General features: G+C 39.5%; 1 protein-coding gene across 2 annotated transcripts; it reads left to right on the top strand.

Annotated features, from left to right (window-relative positions):
• Positions 1–243: 243 nt before the first annotated feature.
• On the top strand, positions 244–20,922 carry LOC131468777 (carbohydrate sulfotransferase 11-like). 2 transcript variants are annotated; one of them, XM_058643361.1, is made up of 4 exons: positions 244–844; positions 13,136–13,212; positions 14,972–15,133; positions 15,853–20,922. In XM_058643361.1, the coding sequence occupies exons 1-4, from the start codon at positions 751–753 to the stop codon at positions 16,534–16,536; spliced, it is 1,017 nt and encodes a 338-aa protein (XP_058499344.1). In that variant the 5' UTR covers positions 244–750; the 3' UTR covers positions 16,537–20,922. The 2 variants fall into 2 exon arrangements, with proteins under 2 accessions (XP_058499344.1, XP_058499343.1); XM_058643360.1 differs by having other exon boundaries at positions 245–844; positions 14,969–15,133.
• The last annotated feature ends 3,078 nt before the right edge of the window (positions 20,923–24,000 follow it).

Genomic DNA, 24,000 nt, shown 5'->3' on the forward strand with positions numbered 1-24,000 from the left:
GCTGCCTTCAAGTACTCCCAGTAAGCAAATGTGTTCATGTGAGTCGAGCAGCGGAATTTAACTAAAACATACAGTAAAGGGGGCTCGGTAGCTTTTGTTCTTAAGTGAAACTTTTTGAGTGTGTCTTAATACACACATGTGTATATATATATCACAAAGAGACAAACACCTGCTAACAACAGCATTCGCTTCACATGGAAAATCCGACTTTCTCACTCTGTCCCAGTTTGTCCGACGTCACCTGAAGTCAGCACAGCAGCCAGTGAAGCAGAGTAGCTGTGACGTCATGACATGGTGCCCCGTCCATTTTTGGCGGAGGAGAAGTTAGTGTGGCTTCGACAAACACGGTGTCGTATTGAAGCGAGTAACAGCTGAAACGAGGCGATACGATATCTGTATAGTGACAGATTTGTATCTTGCTTAGAGGCGTGTCACATCATAAAACATTTTTTAAAATTTTAGCTAAGGTGACATTACTTAATGTGTCATTATTAGTGAGTTAACTTTACCGTAAAAACCTGGCGAAGAAGACCCCATCAGGCGGCTCTGGATTCAAGTCCCACTGTCGTCAACGTCAACTGTGTGGAAATCCTGGATTTGGCTGCCTGTACATTAAGTTTCCGCCGCTGTCAATAAATATGGTCATTCATCTTTGGAGTGGTTCGCATCCTCGGCTGAGTTGTCCCGTATGAACCGGGTTGAAGCAGCGACGAGGGGTCGGGGGCTCCGCCAGCAGAGCGGGGCTTCAGGATGAGGATGCCCAGAGGAGGACGCTTGTTCCTGGCGATGTGCCTCGGCTCGCTTCTGGTCCTCGTGCTTTACTTCCAGAGCATCACCAAGCCAGGTGAGAAAAGCACTCGTAGCCTTTTGACAAAAGAACGTATTGATCGTTTTGAAATATTATTATTTCAATGGTGTGTTTTTAAATGCCACATCGGCTCTTTTTTTTGAAAAAAATAGTGCAGTATGAACAAAGACAGTGAAACTATAGGGGTCCAGTCTCAGGTACAGTATGTAGAAAACACGGTAGCTTAAACTTCATCTTTGTGGAGGCACAATGTGTCATTTGTTCACTTCAGTGAAAACATTATTATTTAATAATAACTCGATATTAGGGCTGTATGATGTCAGGAAAACAAGCAATATTCGATAAAGTCGTTGATAATTGTGATGACAGTATGATAAATGATAAACTAATATTTCATTTTATGTTGGGTTGGCTTAGGCAAATATGGATCCAAACAGTGAGTGGACAATGCAGACTCTGTACAAATGAAATGCAACTTGGAAAGAACCGGTTTTTATTGAATTTGAATGCTCCCCTTCTATGCTTCTCTAGATAACAACATCCCTTACAAGAAGGATTGCTGAAATGAAGCACAAAAAAAATCTGAGAAAAGTTAAGTTTGTAGATGTATACAAAATTTAAATCCAACTCTCTCTCTCTCTCTGCCTCTTTCTCTGCTTAAGTAGTTGGGGTATGAGGATATTGCTCTATGGAGGGGATATGTTAAGTGTGTTAGGCTGCCATTTTGGGAGAAAATTATAAAATAAAGCCAAACCAACAAAATTAGTTTAGCGACATTCATATAGGAGCAAAAATTAGCACTAGGAACAATCTACATTCCCTGGTCTCTCACCGTGGTAACACAGTGATCTGCAGGAACTTTAAGTTCCATGAAAAAGGTTCCTGATATTTTCGTTTATGTGGAGGAAATCGCTGCTCAAGCAGTCTTTGCAACGTGAATATATCTTATTGCGATTTGCATATTGTGCATGACGATTTCATGGTGACGTTACATTTTCGATATATTTTGCAGCGCCCTATTTGATATTACATTAAACAAATGTAGGACGGTGACGTTTTCAAAGGTCTTGTTGTGTCCACAAAGCAAATCAAGGATGCTTGTTTTCAGTCTTAAAAAAAGGATGAATCAATTGTCAAAATTAAGATTCATTTAGTAATTGATTAATAATTGATGAATGTTACATGGTTACCATAAAATGTGGTACTATATAATGTAGTGTAGTGGCCTTGCAAACACATTTTAGGCAGCAGTTTGGCTTTTACATTGTGAGGGCGGCGCATCATTTATTTTGGTTGACAGAGCAGCATTGGCATATGTGTGTGTATGTGTTCGTGTACCTGCATGAAGGTGTGGGCATGCGCACAGACATAATGAAATGTGAATGAAATTAGGTATGAATAAGCTCACTGTGAACAGTGGAATGTTTTGAAAACCCCCACCCCTCGACCTCCTGCATTCCTCTGCTCGTAGCCCTGCTCTCCTCCTCTTACCTCTCCTCTCCCTTTGTTTCCCCGGGCTCAGCCCATTCTGGACACTGAAAGACAGATTGGCCCCCAGGGGACTGCAGCCTTGCAGGGAGAAAAGTCAGGGCTCAGTCAGGGGGAAGACGGTGATGGATATGCGCTGGCCACACATGCAAAGTGTTCATCTTTTTCTTTTACAGAAAAGGTGTTTTTATGTGGTTGGCTAAAAAAAAAAAAAAACCAGGAGAATGATGCCGCGTGGGGGTCACTCTGAGCTTTTGCTGAAATGGAAAAATATTCAGAACTCTGCACAGTATACTCATGAGGATTTTACGCAATAAGGGGGGAACATGCACATCGCAGCATATACTAAATCAGATGTGTCATATAGGAAATAAAATCATCAGGAATGAGATATCTTTTAGGGAAAAAAAGCCTCACTACATCGATAGTTTTCTCCTGAATTTTGCAGCCACATGTTCAGAACCACAGCAGTTAGCCACCAAATGCTAAACATATGTAGAAATCTTTAAGAAACACACCATTGATCCCCCCCTCTGCATGTACTGTAGGCTCATTGCCCGACCTGTTGAGGCTTGTCTTTCAGTAACCATGTAACCCACATCAGAGAAGACGAGTTCACAACGGCAAAGCATACAGCTTCCTTAATTACTGTGTATCTAGTCAGAGTGGGGTTAAAAGCCTACCTACACCACATCTCTGGTGTAGGTAATTTCCAAAAGGTTTTTACCAGTCCAGACTAAAACACACCCAGTTTAGATTCAGACTAAGATGAAAGCAACAGTATTTCCAAACTTCTCTGTTTTAAAGACTAGGAAAGTCTCATGGATTATTAAGCCATAATTATAGTGGTGGGTTTTAGGACTGGCATTATGACGTATAAACAATATCTATTTTTAGGCAACATCCCGACATATAAAGCTGCGCACAGGTTGTTTCTCTTGACTCGTGAATAACGTTTTGAGATTTTTGTGCTCAAGGAGAGAGAAAATACAGTTATTTCATTTCAGATAGTACCTGGTTTATTTCTTTGGCTTTTTAATGTTAAATGAGGGATATTTTACGTGTGTTAGAAACAATGAAATTACCTATAAATATGGTAGAATTCTGCTATAATACAAATAATTAGTGTGTTATGAGGTAGCCTTTTTAAAATAGAATTTCAGCAAACAACATTTTGTGCAAAAAATACAAACTATGAATATTTATTATCAAAACTGTTAACGACCAATCGTCAGTTCATTTGTTTATAAAAATGTGTAACCGCCAGGAAGTTACATCATGTAACTTCCCTAAAATAAATGTCATAATTATCAAAACAGCCTGTAAAAGCAGGAAAATCATCACAGGTATCTTATCACGATATCCACAATCTAAGACAATATCTTGTGTCATGTCACGATATGGATATTAGACATGATCTGGTGGTTTATTTGTAGAACCCAACACATAATATTACCTTGAGAATGTTTTGTTTATTTCTATATTTTTACAACCTACCGACATTCACCCTCTCTGCTCCTGCCCACCCTTAATGGAAACCTGTCACTGCACACGTTTTTCTTTTGTAAGCGTGTCATCCTTTTATTTAGAGATCTGTGTCACCCTCTTCCTCTTAAACTCTGACCACTGCACCTGCTCCAGTCTCACCATCTCTTCCACATGGTATCATCACTCTCAGATTTTCTGTTGTACTGAGAAATCGACCTAGTTTCATATTTGGCTCCGGTTTGGCAGGAATTCAAATTGTATTGATTGTTTACTGGACGACCTGCTCTGACACAACCAACACATCACACGTGTTGTATTTTAGTTTGGTCGTTTTTTTTCCTTCTCTCTCTTTCTTCTGAGGAGAAATGACTAAGTCATAGCCATAAACTTCATTAAATGACATCTGTCAACTTAGCAGTTGAGAAAAACATCATATGAAACTGAAACCTCACCCACACACAGTTGTTTCTGTCTGAACCATGTGTGGACTGTTGTAGTTCGCGTGTTGACAGACTTTTCTTAAAGTCTGCGTTTTAAGTGTTTATTTGTGCTTGTGTCGTAAATCTTTTCGCCTTTTGAAAGAATACAGCAAATCATGGCTTGTCTCTATTCCTGTCAAAACATGTCATCTCTGTGACAGGATCACTCACCCATTGTTCTTCTGTTCCTCTTCTGTTTTTTGATCTCAGTTTGACCCCCCATGTAAATAAATAAATGACAGCACGTTCAGTGTAGATCTACTTTTTTTAAATGCCCCAGCATACTTCCGATCCATTTGGCGTACAGAACCACATCCTCCAATTAAGCCCACTGTTTAATACCGGACACTCAGCCTACACAGTGCATATTATTGTTGTGCCGCCATTGTCACGCTTCCTGTGCCAAACTCCCAGGGTTTGACTCTCAGGAAACGAACATGAAACTAATCCAGTCCATTGTGTTGCTTTATACTCATTAGATTTATTGTGGTAATTATAAAATTAAGGAAGTTCAGATGTTTCCTTATTTGGAGCTTTAGTCATGGAGGGAGCAAACGGCTCACATTTTTTATATTTGTATGCCTTCTGTTCATTATACTGTAGAGGTATTTTAAGACCCCAAAAATATTCCCTATCTTCAATTTTAAACTACAGACCCACTGCACCCACAAAATGCTCTCACAAATGAGGAGGAAAAAATGTCGAGGACATCTCTCTAACATGTGCCGTTTCCTACTCAGCCTCTCTTATTAGATACATCATAATTTGAACAAAAATAGAGATGCACGCCCACTTTCTTTTTCCTCAGTGTCTTTTATGTGGTCACGTTGACTCAGCAGTGCTGTGGCATGGTGTCATTGTGTGTATGTCGGATGAGTTTACGCTCGCGTTACTATGGCAAGCGACTTTGTCGAAGGGCGGTGCACAGAAGGATGGGGTAGAAGTTGTCGGCGTTTACAGGACTGAATTGAATCCACGCTCGGAGTTTCACACAGGAAATTGTTTTCTATCATCTCCCCTTTAGCACTAAATCCTAGGATATTATCTCCGAAATTTAGAATTTTGTAATAAACTGTCTTTCCTTGCCGATATTGACTCTGACATCTGAACTTGGACTAAAAAGCAATTCCTTTTAAAACCGCTCAGTTTGCAGACACAGTTTTGAATAAAATATTGAATATTTTTTGCATCTTGCATGTGTTATATGTTGCCATGCCACTTCACTAGTGTGACATATATATATAATAATGATAATAATACTACTAATAATAAAGTTGACTCTGGCTAATGAAACACTACCAGAAATCACTTGCTCTTTGCTATTCCAAAAATAGTATTCACCAGCAGACAGAGTGGTGCAACTGCTGATTTGGAGCAATGAAGATGACTTGATTTCTGGGAAAGGAAGATTATAGTTGTATCTGGGTGTAACTGACACACTTTAAAGACATGTTAGTGGATTGGTGCGCAGGTTTTATGTACTTGCCAGTGCCCAATCCAGCATTTTGTACCGTGTCTGAGGCCTTTTCGGATTTTGAGTCCAGAATCGTACAGTGCACTCAGAAAGTCTTACTTCTCTTTTTTACTTTCTGTTCATGGTGTATGCTTTACGTTCACACTTTGACACTTTGACACTTCCACTTTGGTAGGCAGCTGTGCATCACTTCATAATGTAATAGGGTGGGAAACCTTTTGTGACATATTCCCAGCTCTGTCTTATCAACACGCCAAACTGCCTGCAGACTCAAATAACACATTTAGTGGCAGTGCTTCTGATTTCTTTAGTGTTGACACAACTGCTGTCACATACTGATCAAATCTCAGTTGAGTTGTGAAAAATCAACTGACCAAGATGACTGGCAGGTTTCTGAGGTTTGTTTTTCACGAGACATCACTAGTGCTGTGGCGGTTTCTCTGGCACATCACAAACTCTAGCAGATGTAACATCAAGGCCTGCTCTGATTTTTTTTTTTCTTTCTTGTGCCCACACACGGAGTCACAGCTAATCCTACTGTAGGCACACAAACACACACTGTGATCTTTGTCATTGAAGGCATGTATTTACACAAATACATACTTGCTCACCCATATTCATACCATTATTATACACATCATAATCCTTTAATTGAACACATCAGTGTTACTACCGCAGCGCTTCAATAAACTCTCGGCCTCACCCGGAAACATGGGGCGTAACTCTCATTTTCTAGCACAACTGTATAATATAAAGCCTAACATTACTTTCCACAAAAACTAAAATGTTTATGTTTGCAAGTGAACATCAGCAGGTGAAAAGGGAAACCAAAATAACTGACATGACGGTGGAAGCGTTTAAACACGCTGAAATGTTTAAACGCTTGCCCCATGCACTTTACACACCTGATATCTGACTTCTGTCACTTGTGTGGTCGCCATTTTCAGAGTGAGGATAAAGTCATAGAAATAGCTGGAGCCTCAAGATGTGTCCTTCTGCCACAAAGGGTGCCACAAACATGTCCTGTGACGTATTCCGGGTGAAGCCGAAAAACTTTTTGAAGTACTCCCGTACTATATGGGCATGAATGCACGCACTTTCAAAGCCATTTGAACAAAAAGAGACTGTTTTGTTGTTTTTAAGTGTCTTCAGCTCATACTCTACACAACGTACTCCCATTGCAGGCTGTTTGTCCTGTCTCATGCTGTGTGATGGACAGTATGTACCAAACATGCTTTTTCTTGAAGATCTCTAAACCCTCTGGCTTCACCAACAGTATGGATGTTTTTCATAAAGAGAAAGCACCAAGGCATAAGTGGATTTATATGAAATGACAAAAGCCGAAGAGCTGCAGGTTTTTTTTTAAGTAGTTGAAGATGATGTTGTGGTTCCGTGCTTCATAGTCTGGTCTGCCTCTGCCTCTGATCTTACTCGTTGTGTTACACCAGTAGCACTGGTTCTGATTGTCACTTCTTCTGTCGGAGCCAAGCTGCGATCTATCCGTTGCATCTTTAATGCTTTGCAGGGTCTCTGTTGTTTTAGGTATAAGGGCGCCACACAGTCCTGTAGGACAGCATACTTCAGGAAATAGGCACAGCTGGGTCGACTGAGTGAAGCTGCTTTCACACATGCACTGAAGTCAGGACTTGTTCCTGAAATTGTCTGGAGGGGCTGCACTGAATGTGAAAAAGCAAATGTCCACACAAGTCAATCAGGACATTTTCCAGAACATCTAACACAAATGTTAAGTGAATCTCTTGGTAGCTTCTTGACTTATTCAGTTTTGTATCAGTAAAATACTGGTCAACATCACTGAATGATATGGGGAAAAAGACAAATGTCAAGTCTGATATGATGCAAAAATACTAAATAGCCCATAAATGCTCTACTAAGCCCAGGTTGTGAAGAGAGACATGCATCACCAACATCGTGACCTGAATTTGAGTAAGGGATACACAAGTCAGCTATGCAGCAGAGATCATTAGAGCTGTGAGAGCATGTTTAAAGGTGAAAGAGGACTCTGTTGGACTGAAATTGGTAACAGTATCTGTAGATACTCAAGTTTGTGAAGTGGTATCAAGCCATACTTAACCAGCAGTAATGATAATAACTGTCAGAAGTGTATATTGGTCAAAATGAAGCATGTTTTGCCCAGCTAAAACGTAATATTCTGGTGTCATTTAATCCCCTTTTCGCTTCTCTAATCTCAGCCCTGTACATTTTTGCTGTGTTTACACAATTGTGAATAATAACCCAAGTATGTTAGGGCCTCACCCACTTAGGGGGGCCCCTCTACCCTGAAGTCTAACCTAAAGGAAGTCAAAGTCAAACTAAAACCTTTAATGGTTTGGAGAGAGCTCAGTCAACTTGATGTGTGACATGTTTTTTGACATGAGGAATGACCTGGTTGACATGATAATTACCCCATAAATCAATTTTGCAGGCATGTTTTTCAATCCCATTTTAAAGAATACTGTACGTTAACATCAGGAAGGTATGAGAAGGAAGTGCTTTTCCCATGATGCACTGAAGGCAAAGTTACCCAAACTTTTGTCCCAATCACCACCATCTGCAGCTCATGAGATCAGAATGGTGTTAGTCTTAAAAATGAAGGCATATCATGTCAAACCAACACAAGAAGTGTGGTGTCGAGGTTCTCCCACTAGCCCTGTGACGTCTGTTGTGTCATTTGTGTCCTTCTATTTTCTCTTTGATGTCATTTTCAGTCATATTGTGAAACAAGACTTTTTCTTACCTCCATCAAAGCAATTTACATGGTGGTTTTGTTTCATCTCATGGAAACTTCCACCACATGGCCGTCATAAAGACGGAGCTTCCTCTCAGACGCAATTAAGTGCAGTTTTACAGTATAGATGTCACATGATCCTCTCTGCCTTTAAATGTAATGAGGATGTTTTTCAAAAGAAGAGTTCATTCACCAGCAGCTCGGGACTGAGACAGCTCTTAAAGCCCTTCAAAGTTTTGTTATATTGGACTGACAGAGGCACATTTTTAGTAAACAAAATTGTTTTAATTTTCAACATCAATGTATTTATGTCAACTGATTAGTCATAAGTGAGTGCTGTCTGTTTATAACGATGCCAGTCTTAATGGACTATTGTTTGTCAGGGAATATAACATCACATGATTTAAGACTTTAAAACATGCATTTAGACTCAGGTTTAAAATGGGCCTGTTTGTGAATGTTTTAGACTGAGGCCTCCTGTGCTCTTCATCAACACTCAGTTGTCTCACTTCCTTGAGAGGAAGTAGTGGTTTTCTGGTAAATGTGATAGCACACGATATACACAAACATGCGGTTAATGATGATAGAAAGGAGAGAAGAGTACGTGTCTGAAACGAAATCACTGATTATGTGAGTTTAGGTACAAACTTGTGTGGACTATAAAGGGTAAAAAAAGTTTGGTCCTAAGTTGTACCTTTTTTATCCACAGCTAATGGAAGAGAAACTCAGGTGGCTGATGTCTAGACCTAGAGACCTTTAGCTTTACACTCTTGAGCTTCAAGCGAAAGGTTCAGGAAGATGAATTACTTGGCTTTTATTGAAAACTTTATCGAGTTACAGATCTATAAATGTCAGAACGTATTTCTCTCTTCAAACCAGGGCAAGAAGTAACATCTTCTATAAACCCTGATTCAAGCCCCACTCCTTTACAATCGAGCTAAAGCTCATAGGAATGCTATTTGTGTTTAGGTATTTTGTCATAAATCAGCACTTAAAACCTGAGATGATGATGACAATGTTTATGAACCTAGAAAACAAAATGTGGCAGTTGACTGAGTAAATTCTGTGATATTTCATTATAAACCTTGACAATCTGGTAGTGGTAGAGGTCTAATCAGAGGATATTTTTGTCAAGTGGATCTTCATTACTGTCCCTTGACTCACAACACTTGTAAAAAGAGGCAAAAAGTACCAAAACTTTTTATTCTTCCTTTTTGGAATTTCTAAGAGCTGGCTTAAACAGAATATTGTCATGTGGTGATTTTCCAAAGACTGCTACTGCTTGGAAAGTACCAACATCATGACTTTCTCTTCTTCAGAGAATCAAACTGTACAGATCAAACTCCAGAGAGGATGTGAATTCACACTTGACATGCTCTCGCTGGTTGGATTTCCCTGTGTTTTTTTATTTTTATTTTTTTTTTAAATGAGTGTTTCCATAGTTGAACGTTTTGCCGACGACTAAAACAAAGCAACATTCAGAAACCCTTGTACCAGTTTTAGAACATCTTCATTTGTATAGCAGTTCTCCAAAGTTACATAAGGCTTCACAGTTCAAAGCTAAAATGAAAAAAAGAAACAGGAGTAGTAAAAGAACAGAGGAGTAAAAACACTCAAACATTCATAACCACCCATAAAAATAGGTTTAACATTTTCAAAAGAGTTTTTCGAAAGCTGAAAAGGGGAACGATAAAAGTACATTTTACAATTTGATTTAAAGGAAGCTACTAACTCATCGTGACATATTTATAGGACATAAACATGAAGAAAATCACACAATACTCTTAATACTCTCCAAAGAGAAGCACGTGACTTCAGTCATGGTGACTTCAGGTGATTTTTGACCACGGCTCACCTCTGTTCCCTTCGTCATCTTGAGATATCATTGTGGATGACATTCTTTTTGTAATGTTTCTAGCCCATAATGTAGTGTTTACACTTGAAAACCATCACTTTAAACCTGTGATATGAACAGAGACTCTTGACCTACTTTCCAGTTTCCTGAGGAAGCATCTTGAGTTTGCTAAGGTCTTTGGTGCATCAGATATAAATGATAGTGTCGTTGAGCAAGAAACCTCCTCCTCCTGTGTACGGTTCTTGTGTTTCTGTCCCCTTAGCTGCTGTGATTTGTAGCATATATAAATACAGTGTACCTCCCTCTATACCTGGTGCAGCCTAAGAAGTGGATTTCAAACCCATCAAGTGAAGGCTTTGAGCACGGTCCAGCAGGGTTTAGATGACTATCTCTGTGTGTTCAGATGATGTGGCGCAGACTTATTTGCAGGAAGTTGAGGATTTTTGGTGATTCATGTGTGCTCACGCAGAAGAGGGACAGTTAGGCTGTAGGACAACAGTCTCAGTCTCACTGTCTATCTCAGATCCTCTTTATTTACTGACTCACCAGTGTGGTGATTGTTCCCCTTTCTTGGTTTCTTCTTCTTCTGTCATGATTTAGAGCTTGACGCTAAATCCACACTGAGGTTTATGGTAGGCATGCATCAATTTATCTGCGGTACATTCAACTTGTTGACTGTCGTCAGCCTTTAAAATTACACAAATAAGATGACATGAGCTGAAACAGACAGCTATTTGTGCTACATATACTGAAAAAACAAGCTCTCTGATTTATCAGCTTCTTAAATGAGAATATTTTATGGTTTCTTTCCTCTGTTTAGCTCAGAAATCATTAGAAATTAATATTTTTTGTGGAAAAAACGAGACATTTGGTTTGGGAAACACCAATCAATGATTTTTCAAACTTTTCTAACATTTTATTGACCCAAAAATTAATGAATTAATCACAAAAATAACGGGCAGATTAATTTATTATGAAATTGTTAGTTGCAGCCCTAGTGAAAACATTTTTCTGGTTGAGTAAGTACTCAAGTAAGAGGCTAAATTGAAAGTGAATTTCATACATTTCTAATAGGGATGGGAATCAGTATCGGTCAGTATCGGTATCATTACATTATATTACATTACATGTCATTTAGCAGACGCTATATCTGTTGCACAGTTGGAGAATGATGTCTTTGAAAGGACTCAGCACAAATGTGTTGTTAACAGCTTCATAGTTCATAAATGGTCTAAAATGACTGTATAGGAATAATATCAGTATCGATAGACACTCAAGTTTGATGGTGTGAAGGAAGTTTTTATGGTGCAGATTTTTTTTTTGTGTTTCTGCCAGAAAATATCAGAAAAACAAAGGTAACAGTATTGAATATTGGCCAAACGATTATTCTCAACACTGATGACAGTATAGTTTCTGGTGCTATAATGTCTGTACTGTGTTTGCTTGATGCCAGCTCAGCAGAAAGAGGAGACACACAAGCAGCCTGTGTCTCCGTCTGGATTCCAGTCCTTTCATGGGACATTTCATCACCTTGCCTCACAGCGGCAGATGATATTCTTTCCATATGATGGTGTTTCCTCATCCTTCCATTATAGTCCCCCCCCCTGTGAATATATCTACATTAAAGAGCCCCCCCCCCCCCATCTCGCTGCTCCAGCTTTGTGTTGGGATGTAAAGTAAGCCACATGTGCAAAACAAATCACTGTTATTGCCTGTAAGCTGCAGACACCAATAGTTTCTGGAGAGAAGGGGGATGGGAGTGGGAGTGAGAAGGAGAGGACAGATGTGTTTGTAGAGGCTGGGGGAGGGAGGATAGAGAATATACAACAAGGTCTGCATCCAGACGTTTGTCACTTCTTCAATCCAGCAGAGCCTTTAGTAGTTAGCCCCAAAGCTAATTAGATGCATATTTATTCTGATTTACTTGTTTCATGTGAAGTAATGGGTGTTTTGTTTTGTATGGTGTCCTACAGTCATGACTTACAAGCCAAATTAAAAATAAAGAAAGGCTGCAACTGGATTAGATAGAGACCGAAAGGAGGAGGAGACCTTTGTGTAGCTTATGGATAAGTTACACAAGAGTCTGGAAGGAACACTCTGTTTCTTTTCATTCTATAGGCGAAAAGTAGGAGGGTTTATTATAAGGATCACGTCATGACCAAGGCAGAGAAGTGCTGGAAGGGTTCTGACTCTTCCAGTAACTCTTGTTGGAGAATTTTTTTTGCTCTGATAAGATTACGAGGAGTGTAAAAATAGTCATTTCGTCATTATGAAACTGTAGAGGAACAAATAAGACTGCTGAATTTTGTAATAGACATTGAAGCATGGATATATGAGCCTGTTGGATCAGGTTCAGACGAATATTTGAAATTATATTCGGGCTGAGGTCGATCACACTTGCTAACTTTATCGTCATGTTTTATTGACAGCCACTTACGCGGCACATGTCTGTTTACACAGAACACATGCAGTAACCACGGTAACAATACAATGTCACAATTGTATTGCAATACAAGTTGGATTCAGATTCAGTACTGGTGCAGTTCAGGTTCACACAGTGACAATGACAAACACTGGGTTTATGCAAAGTAACACTCAGGTTTTCACATTTAAATCAATTGTGATCAGTTCAACAAAGCGACCATGGTGAAAACGTCTTTGTTGGCATGTAACGCACAGAATACACCAGAACTGAGATATGTTAAATAAAACGAACACTTTCAAACACATTATGAAATGGTCTTTGCTGCAGAGCTGAGATTAAAGTGGGTTTAAATCTTCTCCTGTTGGATTGTAGAGCCCGGTGTGAAGACTGACAGCAGACCAGGGAAAAGCAGGAGAAGTCCACTGCAGACACTCTACAATGGAGACCAGGTGAGAGCACACACACACACACACACACACACACACACACACATAATCAGTTAATGCCTAACCCTAACCTTAACATAACCACAAGTCCAATCTTAGTCCTAAACGTCGCCAGTTCCTTAGAAATGAGGTTGTGCCAAGTTAGGACCAGGTTTTGGTTTCTGCATGGACATGCTTGCATATATTGATGCAGATTCTCTTTCAATTGCTATTCAAGTTTGGATCAGGAGAGGTCACATGCCATTTGCTGCGTGTCCTCTTTATTTCCTCCTTTTACACTGTTGTGACCAATCAAATAAAGAGAAAAAGATCGACCACATAAGCTTGAGTACCTGTGTAGCACCATATATATTTTAATGTTATGAGCATATTGACATTTCATTTAAACCGCACGTGTCTGTAATCAGGGAAAACTCGCAGTAACGATGTTAACAAATGGACAGGGTGACACAAAGTCAATGCAGCTCCCTTTAACTGAATAAGGTTTGGACACAAAACAGACAAATTCCTGTTGCGTTCAGGTTAGACAGACAGACAGACATACAGACAGACAGACGACTTTATTAATCCCTTTGGGAGGTTCCCTCGGGGAAATTAACATGGTTATGCACAGGTAGTGACTGTGAACTGTTAAATAAACTCAGTTTATTAGATAAAGGTTACCGTGGACCCTTTATTATACATTTTTGGGTTGGTGAACGTGTCCGTTAGAAGCTGTGCTAGGTTAGGTCTAAAAAGGTATATATTGATTATATTATATTGACTATAGATTGTCATTCACAACCTGGAACATCAAGGGAATATTTCTGTGTTGTTGATCCGAGAGGGGCTTGGATATAATTATTTGTGCAAATGTCCAAATGTCCAAATGTGCAAACCCCATACTGCACATGTATTTGTCTGTAGTTCAACAACGTTCATGCTATGCTATGAAGCGTCTACCAGTTTTATAATGTCACAATCCCTGCAGAATATATTCTTATTTTCACTGAGTGGGTTTTCTGGCTCCAGATCCTGGTTGTCTTCTTTGTGGTCTGACTGAATGATTTTCATTCTTGAAGTTTGGCTGCATTTGAAGACGCTGTTCTGCACTGGTTTATCCACATTAATGACATATTTGAAGTTTGGGGGAAATATGCTTGTAACCCTTTGTTTCTTATCTGAAGTGCATCTCTCTTATTTGTAGCCTGTGATTGCTTTTTGCCAGTAAATCCTGGCGTAGCAGTCATGCTAGAAACTCAATACAGGAGAGAAACAGCTGGCCTGAGGTAACAAACTCTGCCTTCCACCTGCAAAGCTCACTAATTAACATGTTATATCATGTTTATCTGCTTTGTACACAAAAGAAACGTTTAAAAGAGATGAGAAATGAAATGTTAAACTCAAATATTAAATTTCCTGGGGAGCAGATGTTGACATTGGAAGGGGAAAAAAATGTAGCACTAATTCAGAATTTCTCGGTTTTGCAGCTGTAGGACATGAACTCTGAGTGTGACAGTAAACGCAACAGTAGTTATCTAATGATGCCTGTCGTCATACAGTGTATGGCTGACCAGATAGAATCTGTCAAACAGGGGTTTTCACTTAGGTTTAGCATGCAACACGGTGGAGTATACATTTGGCTGTCGTAAGAAAAAAGTCAGCAGAGACCAGAGTAGGTGTTGAAAGGATTTATGGCCTCTTTGTTTCAATTTGATAAGGCTATTTTTCTGTTTCTTTGGTTCTCTTTTTATCCACACTACATCGTCCTCATCACAAGCAGCTGGAGCTGTCGGCAGCTCAGAGGTCCCTCCAAGGCCGCAGGGAGCTGTTGGAGCAGGCGTGTCTGAGCCACACGAGGAAGCGCCGGGTGCTCTCGCCTGAGGATCTCAAACACCTCATTGTGGATGATAAACACAGCCTTATTTACTGCTACGTGCCCAAGGTTGGTTACCCTTACATGAGGAGGTGCAGCTGGAATTCGAAACTAGAGTGCTTTTCAGACCATGTGAGGGAAGGCAGGGGACGTGAGGGAGGTGGAGGTACAGGTCGGATTTCTAATTACAACTGGAATATAGTTATTGTAGTTACAGTTTGAGCCTAAAACAGCACTCATTCTCGTCTAAGTTAACCAGAACCGTCGTCGTCACCTCCAAGCCAAAATATACGGCTCATTCATACGTCTGCTTAAAAGAAGCTATGAAAGTCTCTTTAAAGCACAGCTCACAGACTTGTATGAGAGAAAAATGGGAGAAGTGTATCATTTACGCCCATTCAAACTCCCAGCAATGGTCAAAGAACAATGCTGAAGTGAGGTCCTAGACCTAGAAGTCATCAAACCTTTTTAATATTTTAAAATAGCAAAATGGCCATAAAGATTATAGCAATACAGATTTTTGATCTTAGATACTTGAAGACTGTTTTTTTGCTCTTGAGTGAAAGTTAAAGAAACCAGATAACGATAAACACTTGTTAAACAGAATCATTTCTCATTTTAGTAAAACATTCACTTTGTTATATGTGTTCATGTAATGCATTCTATTGAGATAATAATTGATATTGAATTGAGAATCATGTTTAACTTGGTTTTTAACTGCTAATACTGAAGCTGCAAAGAAAAAAAAGAAGTTTGAAAGAACTCCACCCTGCTTCTATGATTTTCAGGTGGCCTGCACAAACTGGAAGCGTGTCCTCATGGTCCTCACCAGTGACGGACGCTATACCGACCCCCTCGCCATCCCTGCCAACGAGGCGCACGTAGCCGGCAACCTCCGCACACTTTCCGAGTTCTCGGTCCCAGAGATCAACCAACGCCTTCGCAGCTACCTCAAATTCATCTTCGTGCGGGAGCCCTTCGAGCGTTTGGTGTCCGCCTACCGGAACAAGTTCACGCGCCGCTACAACACCGCTTTCCACAAGCGCTACGGAACCAAGATCATCCGCCGGCATCGGCCCAACCCGGAGCCCGAAGCACTGCAGAAAGGGGACAACGTTTCTTTCCACGAGTTCGTCCAGTATCTCGTGGATCCTCGGACCCAGCGGGAGGAGCCTTTGAACGAGCACTGGGAACGCGTGCACTCCCTCTGCCATCCATGTCTGATCCACTACGATGTAGTGGGCAAGTACGAGACTCTGGAGCCGGACGCTCAGGCTGTGCTCAGGTTAGCCGGAGTGGAGGGGACGCTTGAATTTCCAACATCTGGAAAGAGTACCAGGACAGACGGAAACATGGCCGCACGCTTTTTTAAGCAAATCAGTCCTTTCTATCAAAAGAAACTGTTCAACCTGTATCGCATGGACTTCCTGCTCTTCAACTACTCCACACCAGAGTATCTCAGGACTCGGTGATTGGCAGAGAATGAAGGACAGTCATTAGTGCCATGAATGGATCACATCTCATTTCAGCAATGATGTCTTTGCACTTTGTGGTCTATCACAGACTCCTCACTACTACTCCCCCTCCCCCCAAAAAAAAGACTACAGAGAACGAACACGATTCAATTCTCTGGTAAATGGAAGTGAATTTCTTACTGGGAGGGAAAAAAGACACAGTTTGTGCTGAAATTGACCAAGAATATGTCACATTTACTGCCAGTGTCTTGTTGATGTTTAGCAGAGCAGAATCCAGACAGTGTATTTTGAAAGTGCAGTTTAATACATTAACTTGTCGACAAGCCCTTTCCATCAGGGCTGTATCTTTAGTTAGAATTCAGTATTTATTTTTTTATTTACTTTTTTGTTTTCTTTTTCTTGCCTAGATGTTAGGTCGTCAAATTGAGCAAATCTTTCTTTGACTTGGTAGTTTTTGTGTGTCCGTGGCTGTGGAGTCGTTGTAATGTGCCTTACTTAACTTTGCTGTGCTGCAATCCACAGTTAAAAAGGTTTCCTATGGCTTCCCCCCCACCCCCATCCCCCACCACCCCCGTGCCATACATTCACCTCAGAGGAGCGGGTTCTCCTCTCTCGCTGGCGGAGACGGTGAATGTGCCGACTGTGAACCTGAACACAGCACACCGTTTCAAAGCACCTACAGCACAATCTCTCTGTAAGGCCTTAATTTATGTGTGTCAGAGCATGAAGTATTTATTATGGAACCGTGTGGATCTGGTGCTCCTCATTTTGTGAAAATGAATTGAATTATGAGGAGTTTTTTTTTCTTTCCTAGTAAATATTGACTTGTACGGAAAGTCACTCGCTGTCTTGGCTTTTGCACATAAACTGATGCCAAATCGAAATCTTCCGAGCACCTCTATACTTTACCATATGATACACTTTTCTTATCAAACCCGTGGCGAATAGATCCAGAGCTTTCTTTGACACTATCTTTATATCTCTTATAGGAAATCCTGCAGTGAAAAATGTGTCACCGTCGCCCCTCTATCACTGTCTGTATTTAGCTCTGGGCAGGTAGGCTGAACAAACAACTGCATAGCTGTGGTCAGGGCCGGGTCCAGCCCTGCATTAGTCCTGCTCTGAGCTCCCCTTGTTAGCATGAAGGCAGGAACACCAAGGGGTTAATCCACATCCAGTAATCTTCCGCTGCACTGAACGACCCCGTTCAGCACATGTCGCTGCGTTTATGCTAATAGCGCAGACGTTAATGTAGGAAAAAGTGTTTATTAATGAGCGGGAAGATCTGCTCGTGACAAACGGATTCATTGTTCATGAAAAAGCAACATAAAACCCTCTGCTACATCAGCCTTTGAATGGATGAGTTGCATTGTGGGTGACGTAGGAAGAAGAGGGTGTAGAAAGTAGAACCTAATTTAACAGCTTCTGAGTCATTGTGATGGTTAAATGGCTTGTTGTTGCGAGATTGGGCCAAACTGCTCCCAAACTGTAGGGGGAGCGCTGTAGAGAAAAAGGCGAAAAAAAGGGACCAGACTTGCAAAATTCCGCTTAAAACTGCTGACGGGAGTCAGTGTTTAGTCCATAATTTCATGAAAGTATGTTAAATGATGCAACCTAATTAGTGACTCAGACCGTTGTCTCGTTCTGTGTCTGAAAGAAAAAAACAGCAAGTGGTTTCAGGGAAAAAACGGGAGATTTGACTTGCATATGAAATGGCTCAAATTTTGTTTATAATATATAGTAAATGACAAAAAAAAAAAATGTTTTTCCAGGGCTGTAAATTCCCAAAAGAAAGGTTTTGCAGCAAGGTTTTGTAAAAGAACTAAATCTGTACTAATTACAGGCAAAACAGAAAGTGTGGTTTGAGTGACTCAGCAGAATGTTAAGGATCTGGCTCCGTTGTAGGGGAGCATGAGATTTGAGTAAAACTTCCAGTGATAAATGATGAATAAGTATTTCCCAGGGTTTAAGGGGGAACGGTCTTAGAAGGGAAATCTACTTTTGAACTCCATTAACTGACTCCGTTTTTTGTTCGTTGAGATTTTAGCTTTGTCAGTTTCCTTTACGGTTAGTACTGGATTACACAAGTTTTCATTTTCGAAGGCCTGTACAGGAAACACGAAACTCGCTGAAGTGCATGAACAACACTTACCATCTTATGCAGCTGCCGTTGTCGTCCTACTTTCTTATTTTGGGAGGAAACATATTTATTTCTTCTGCCGCATGTGTTTAGATGACTCTGGTTCTCGTTCCAGTCCCAGTTGGATCTGTTTCAGGTCAAAGTTTCAAAACAATACTTCGCCCTTCTTTGATTTCCACAGCAAATATGGTCCAGACTGTTGAGCATTTGGACATTGAAGCACATTCACACAGAAAGAAAATAATAGAATTTAGGGATTTGAAGGGCACTGTTGCACAGATGCACGTGTCGTGAAACAAAATCAGCACATTTAGAGGCCCAGTGTGTATCATTCACGACGGGGTATTTGTCGAAATAAAATACACTACCCCTAAGTATTATGGCAACAAGTTGTGTTGTCTCAAATACACCAGATTTTTAGAAATGTCCTCTTGGAGATGAATGCATGTTTTCAGGATGTTTAAGTCTTTTAATGATCTACAGATTGGCATTGTTTGGTTTGATTCTTGTGCCGGACATCGCGCTCATGACTCTTCCAGTGACGACACTCTCTGACATCACATTAGTATCAGCGCAGCAGGTACCAAAAAAAGCACCAGGTACCCGGTATTAGCCCTAATGGAAAAGCCAATAAAAAAAAAAGTTGTTCAAACATAAAAAGTTGAGTCTGTATAATGAAAAGCACCAATAGTTGCCCGAAGTAGAACTTTTGACGTGTAACGTGTAACGGGATTTGATCGCTCGCTAACGTCTGTTTTTTGTCTTCAGTGGTGTACATCTCAGTATGATAACCTGAAGCAAAAAAATCACAGGATCACACGGCTCTAAAATGTCGCCTCCTTTGGCGAGGATACATTTAAAAGAAAGAGTCATTAAAAGCAGCTCATACCTTAGGGACCGTATGGCAAAAGAATGAGTGGTTTGGATATCTTGATATCTTTTAAAAAGACATGCCTTGAAACCATTTATCAGTGTCTGTATTTAGCCCATGATAGAATACAAGGGGGTTGTTAACTTGGTGCTGTGGACTTGTGTAATCCTCCACTCTCTAGTTCTTTTTCAGCTCAGGTTTCCAGTCGCTCCCTGCCCACGCGGTCAGTGACATCAAATCGCGTCGTGTGGTCTGACTGAAAGTATGGGTCATGTTTATTATAGTATTGTCAAGAGTCTTTCCTCTTTTCTGTCCTCAGACAGTTTTATTTATTGATTGGTTCTCAGAATGTGAAAGAGGATTTCAGAAACAAATAACAGACCGTAGCTTATTATATGTGGGGACTATTTTCATTCAAAGCTGACACATGAACCCTCGGAGGCAGCGTCAGTCTGCAGAAAACTGTCCAAATTCTGTGCTTCACTGCAACAGTTTCCAGTCTCCACAAAGGCCTTTGCGCTGGAGCACGTTCCATTAATCCACCCTGGATAAATTGGCAGCATTTCACTAAATCAGGACCTGTCATGTTTGTGTTTAGTCAATTTCTTGTCAGGAACAACTTTAAAACGTGACATGTCCAGGAGTTACAGTATCAGTGTAAACAGTTTTGTCCGGGGCATGTGAAGACAAGTCGGAAACAGCACCGTCTCATCCATATTAACTATTTCGTGTATGTCAGTCAGGTCTGCTCTTAAAACCATGTTTTTCTTCCTGTTTGAAAGGTGCAATATCTGTGTTTTTTTACGAGTGACTGCTTCTTTTATTCAAGCCTTACATTTTTGTATCATCATCGCACCATTTTATCCTAGTCGTATTTCCACGGAGGGCAGGGTAAAAATCATGAAATGGCCTCCTGTGTAGGAGGGTGTGTTCTAAGCCATTATCTACAGGAAACTGAAACTGGGGGAAAACAATCACACCCTCAGTGTGTTTTTCTTCTCGCTGGCTTGATGATATGCTGCACAAAATAATGTGTCTTTACCTTTTAATTTCCTTTTTTTTTTTTTTCCTTCTGGAAAACACAGAAAACAAATAACAAGTCAGTGGCTTGCTCTTGGGAAAGAGACTCGCTGTGTTTCCATCTCAAGTGCCCACATGGCGATCATCTCCAGCCTTTTCCTGCAGAAATGTCCACGTTGTCGTTGGTGAAGGGGTGAACAGAGCACAGTTGAAGTGAATCTCATGCACCTGTTTACTTGTGTCACAAAACTGTGAATGTGTTAAGTGAAGTACACTCACTGATGTGATTGATTGACTGATTGGCTGGTTACCCTTGAAGTTTCTACAAATAAAAAAACCCCGTACAGCAGAAGCAGAGTGTGCTATTTTTGAATTGTTTTTTTTCTCATCGCATAAAGTTATTTATATTCCTGTGCTGATGACAGAGGAAGCTCTCCACTGAGCAAAGTCACACAAAAGTCAGTGTTGGAAACAAATACATTCAAGTACCATGTAGCTTTTTTTTTTTTAACAATTTTACTGATACAGTATATGAAAATATGTGTTTCACAGCTTGACTTTCTGATTGCTATCGCTAATCTAGAGCAGTGGTTCCCAAAGTCTGCACACAGATTTCTTTTGGGTCCCTTGACAAAGTTACACAATTTTCCCTTTGAGTTCATTCTTATGTGTATATGTTTACAATAACGGGCATAAAAAACAAGTTTTAATCAATTTTCCAAACATCTCTTCATTTGAAATGATTTGTTTAGCAATTCACTTTAAGAGGAGGCTGATGGTGGCGCTCTACAGGGCACACTCATTCTGGTACGCTGATGCAGATCACCGGCTGTACCCTGCGCCCCATAGGCATACTATACTAAGACTTTTTTTACTGATTTTGGAGGACATACTATACTATGACATTTTTGTCTCATTTTGGACGACATACTATACTAAGACTTTTTTTACTGATTTTGGAGGACATACTATACTATGACATTTTTGTCTCATTTTGGACGACGTACTATACTATGACTTTTTTGTCTCATTTTGGACGACATACTATACTATGACTTTTTTGTCTAATTTTGGACGACATACTATACTATGACTTTTTTGGGAGATTTTGGACAACATACTATACTATGACTTTTTTGGGAGATTTTGGACGACATACTATACTATGACATTTTTGTCTCATTTTGGACGACATACTATACTATGACATTTTTGTCTCATTTTGGACGACATACTATACTATGACTGTTTTGTCTCATTTTGGATGACATACTATACTATGACTTTTTTGACTGATTTTGGACGACATACTATACTACGACTTTTTTGTCTCATTTTGGACGACATACTATACTATGACTTTTTTGTCTCATTTTGGACGACATACTATACTATGACTTTTTCGTCTCATTTTGGACGACTTACTATACTATGACTTTTTTGACTGATTTTGGACGACATACTATATACTATGACTTTTTTGTCTCATTTTGGACGACATACTATACTATGACTTTTTTGACTGATTTTGGACGACATACTATACTATGACCTTTTCGACTGATTTTGGACGACATTTTTTTGGTCATTTTGGACGACATACTATACTATGACATTTTTGTCTCATTTTGGACGACATACTATACTATGACTGTTTTGTCTCATTTTGGACGACGTACTATACTATGACTTTTTTGTCTCATTTTGGACGACATACTATACTATGACTTTTTTTTCTCATTTTGGACGACATACTATACTAAGACTTTTTTTACTGATTTTGGAGGACATACTATACTATGACATTTTTGTCTCATTTTGGACGACGTACTATACTATGACTTTTTTGTCTCATTTTGGACGACATACTATACTATGACTTTTTTGTCTAATTTTGGACGACATACTATACTATGACTTTTTTGGGAGATTTTGGACAACATACTATACTATGACTTTTTTGGGAGATTTTGGACGACATACTATACTATGACATTTTTGTCTCATTTTGGACGACATACTATACTATGACATTTTTGTCTCATTTTGGACGACATACTATACTATGACTTTTTTGACTTAATTTGGACGAGATACTATACTATGACTTTTTTGGGAGATTTTGGACGACATACTATACTATGACATTTTTGTCTCATTTTGGACGACATACTATACTATGACATTTTTGTCTCATTTTGGACGACATACTATACTATGACTGTTTTGTCTCATTTTGGATGACATACTATACTATGACTTTTTTGACTGATTTTGGACGACATACTATACTATGACTTTTTTGTCTCATTTTGGACGACATACTATACTATGACTTTTTTGTCTCATTTTGGACGACATACTATACTATGACTTTTTCGTCTCATTTTGGACGACTTACTATACTATGACTTTTTTGACTGATTTTGGACGACATACTATATACTATGACTTTTTTGTCTCATTTTGGACGACATACTATACTATGACTTTTTTGACTGATTTTGGACGACATACTATACTATGACCTTTTCGACTGATTTTGGACGACATTTTTTTGGTCATTTTGGACGACATACTATACTATGACATTTTTGTCTCATTTCGGACGACATACTATACTATGACTTTTTTGGGAGATTTTGGACGACATACTATACTATGACTTTTTTGGGAGATTTTGGACGACATACTATATACTATGACATTTTTGAATGATTTTGGACGACATACTATACTATGACGTTTTTGACTCATTTTGGACGACATACTATACTATGACTTTTTTGACTTAATTTGGACGAGATACTATACAATGACTTTTTTGGGAGATTTTGGACGACATACTATACTATGACATTTTTGTCTCATTTTGGACGACATACTATACTATGACTTTTTTGACTGATTTTGGACGACATACTATACTATGACTTTTTTGACTGATTTTGGACGACATACTATACTATGACTTTTTTGACTGATTTTGGACGACATACTATACTATGACTTTTTTATCTCATTTTGGACGACATACTATACTATGACATTTTTGTTTCATTTTGGACAACATACTATACTATGACTTTTTTCACTGATTTTGGACGTCATACTATACTATGACTTTTTTGACTCATTTAGGACGGCATATTTTTACTATGACGTTTTTGTTTCATTTTGGACGACATACTATACTATGACTTTTTTGTCTAATTTTGGACGACATACTATACTATGTCTTTTTTGGGAGATTTTGGACGACATACTATACTATGACTATTTTGGGAGATTTTGGACGACATACTATACTATGACATTTTTTAATGATTTAGAACGACATACTATACTATGACTTTTTTGACTGATTTTGGACGACATACTATACTATGACTTTTTTGACTGATTTTGGACGACATACTATACTATGACA

The sequence above is a fragment of the Solea solea genome, chromosome 11, assembly GCF_958295425.1.
Source record: "Solea solea chromosome 11, fSolSol10.1, whole genome shotgun sequence".
NCBI lineage: Eukaryota > Metazoa > Chordata > Actinopteri > Pleuronectiformes > Soleidae > Solea > Solea solea.

What these genes read in the sequence shown, in the direction of transcription:
- LOC131468777 (XM_058643360.1), top strand. Translation starts at nt 751, where the DNA reads ATGAGGATGCCCAGAGGAGGACGCTTGTTCCTGGCGATGTGCCTCGGC. An exon ending in CCAGAGCATCACCAAGCCAG is followed by an intron (nt 845 to 13,135) that starts GTGAGAAAAGCA and finishes GTTGGATTGTAG; the next exon opens with AGCCCGGTGTGAAGACTGAC. An exon ending in TTTACTGCTACGTGCCCAAG is followed by an intron (nt 15,134 to 15,852) that starts GTTGGTTACCCT and finishes TATGATTTTCAG; the next exon opens with GTGGCCTGCACAAACTGGAA.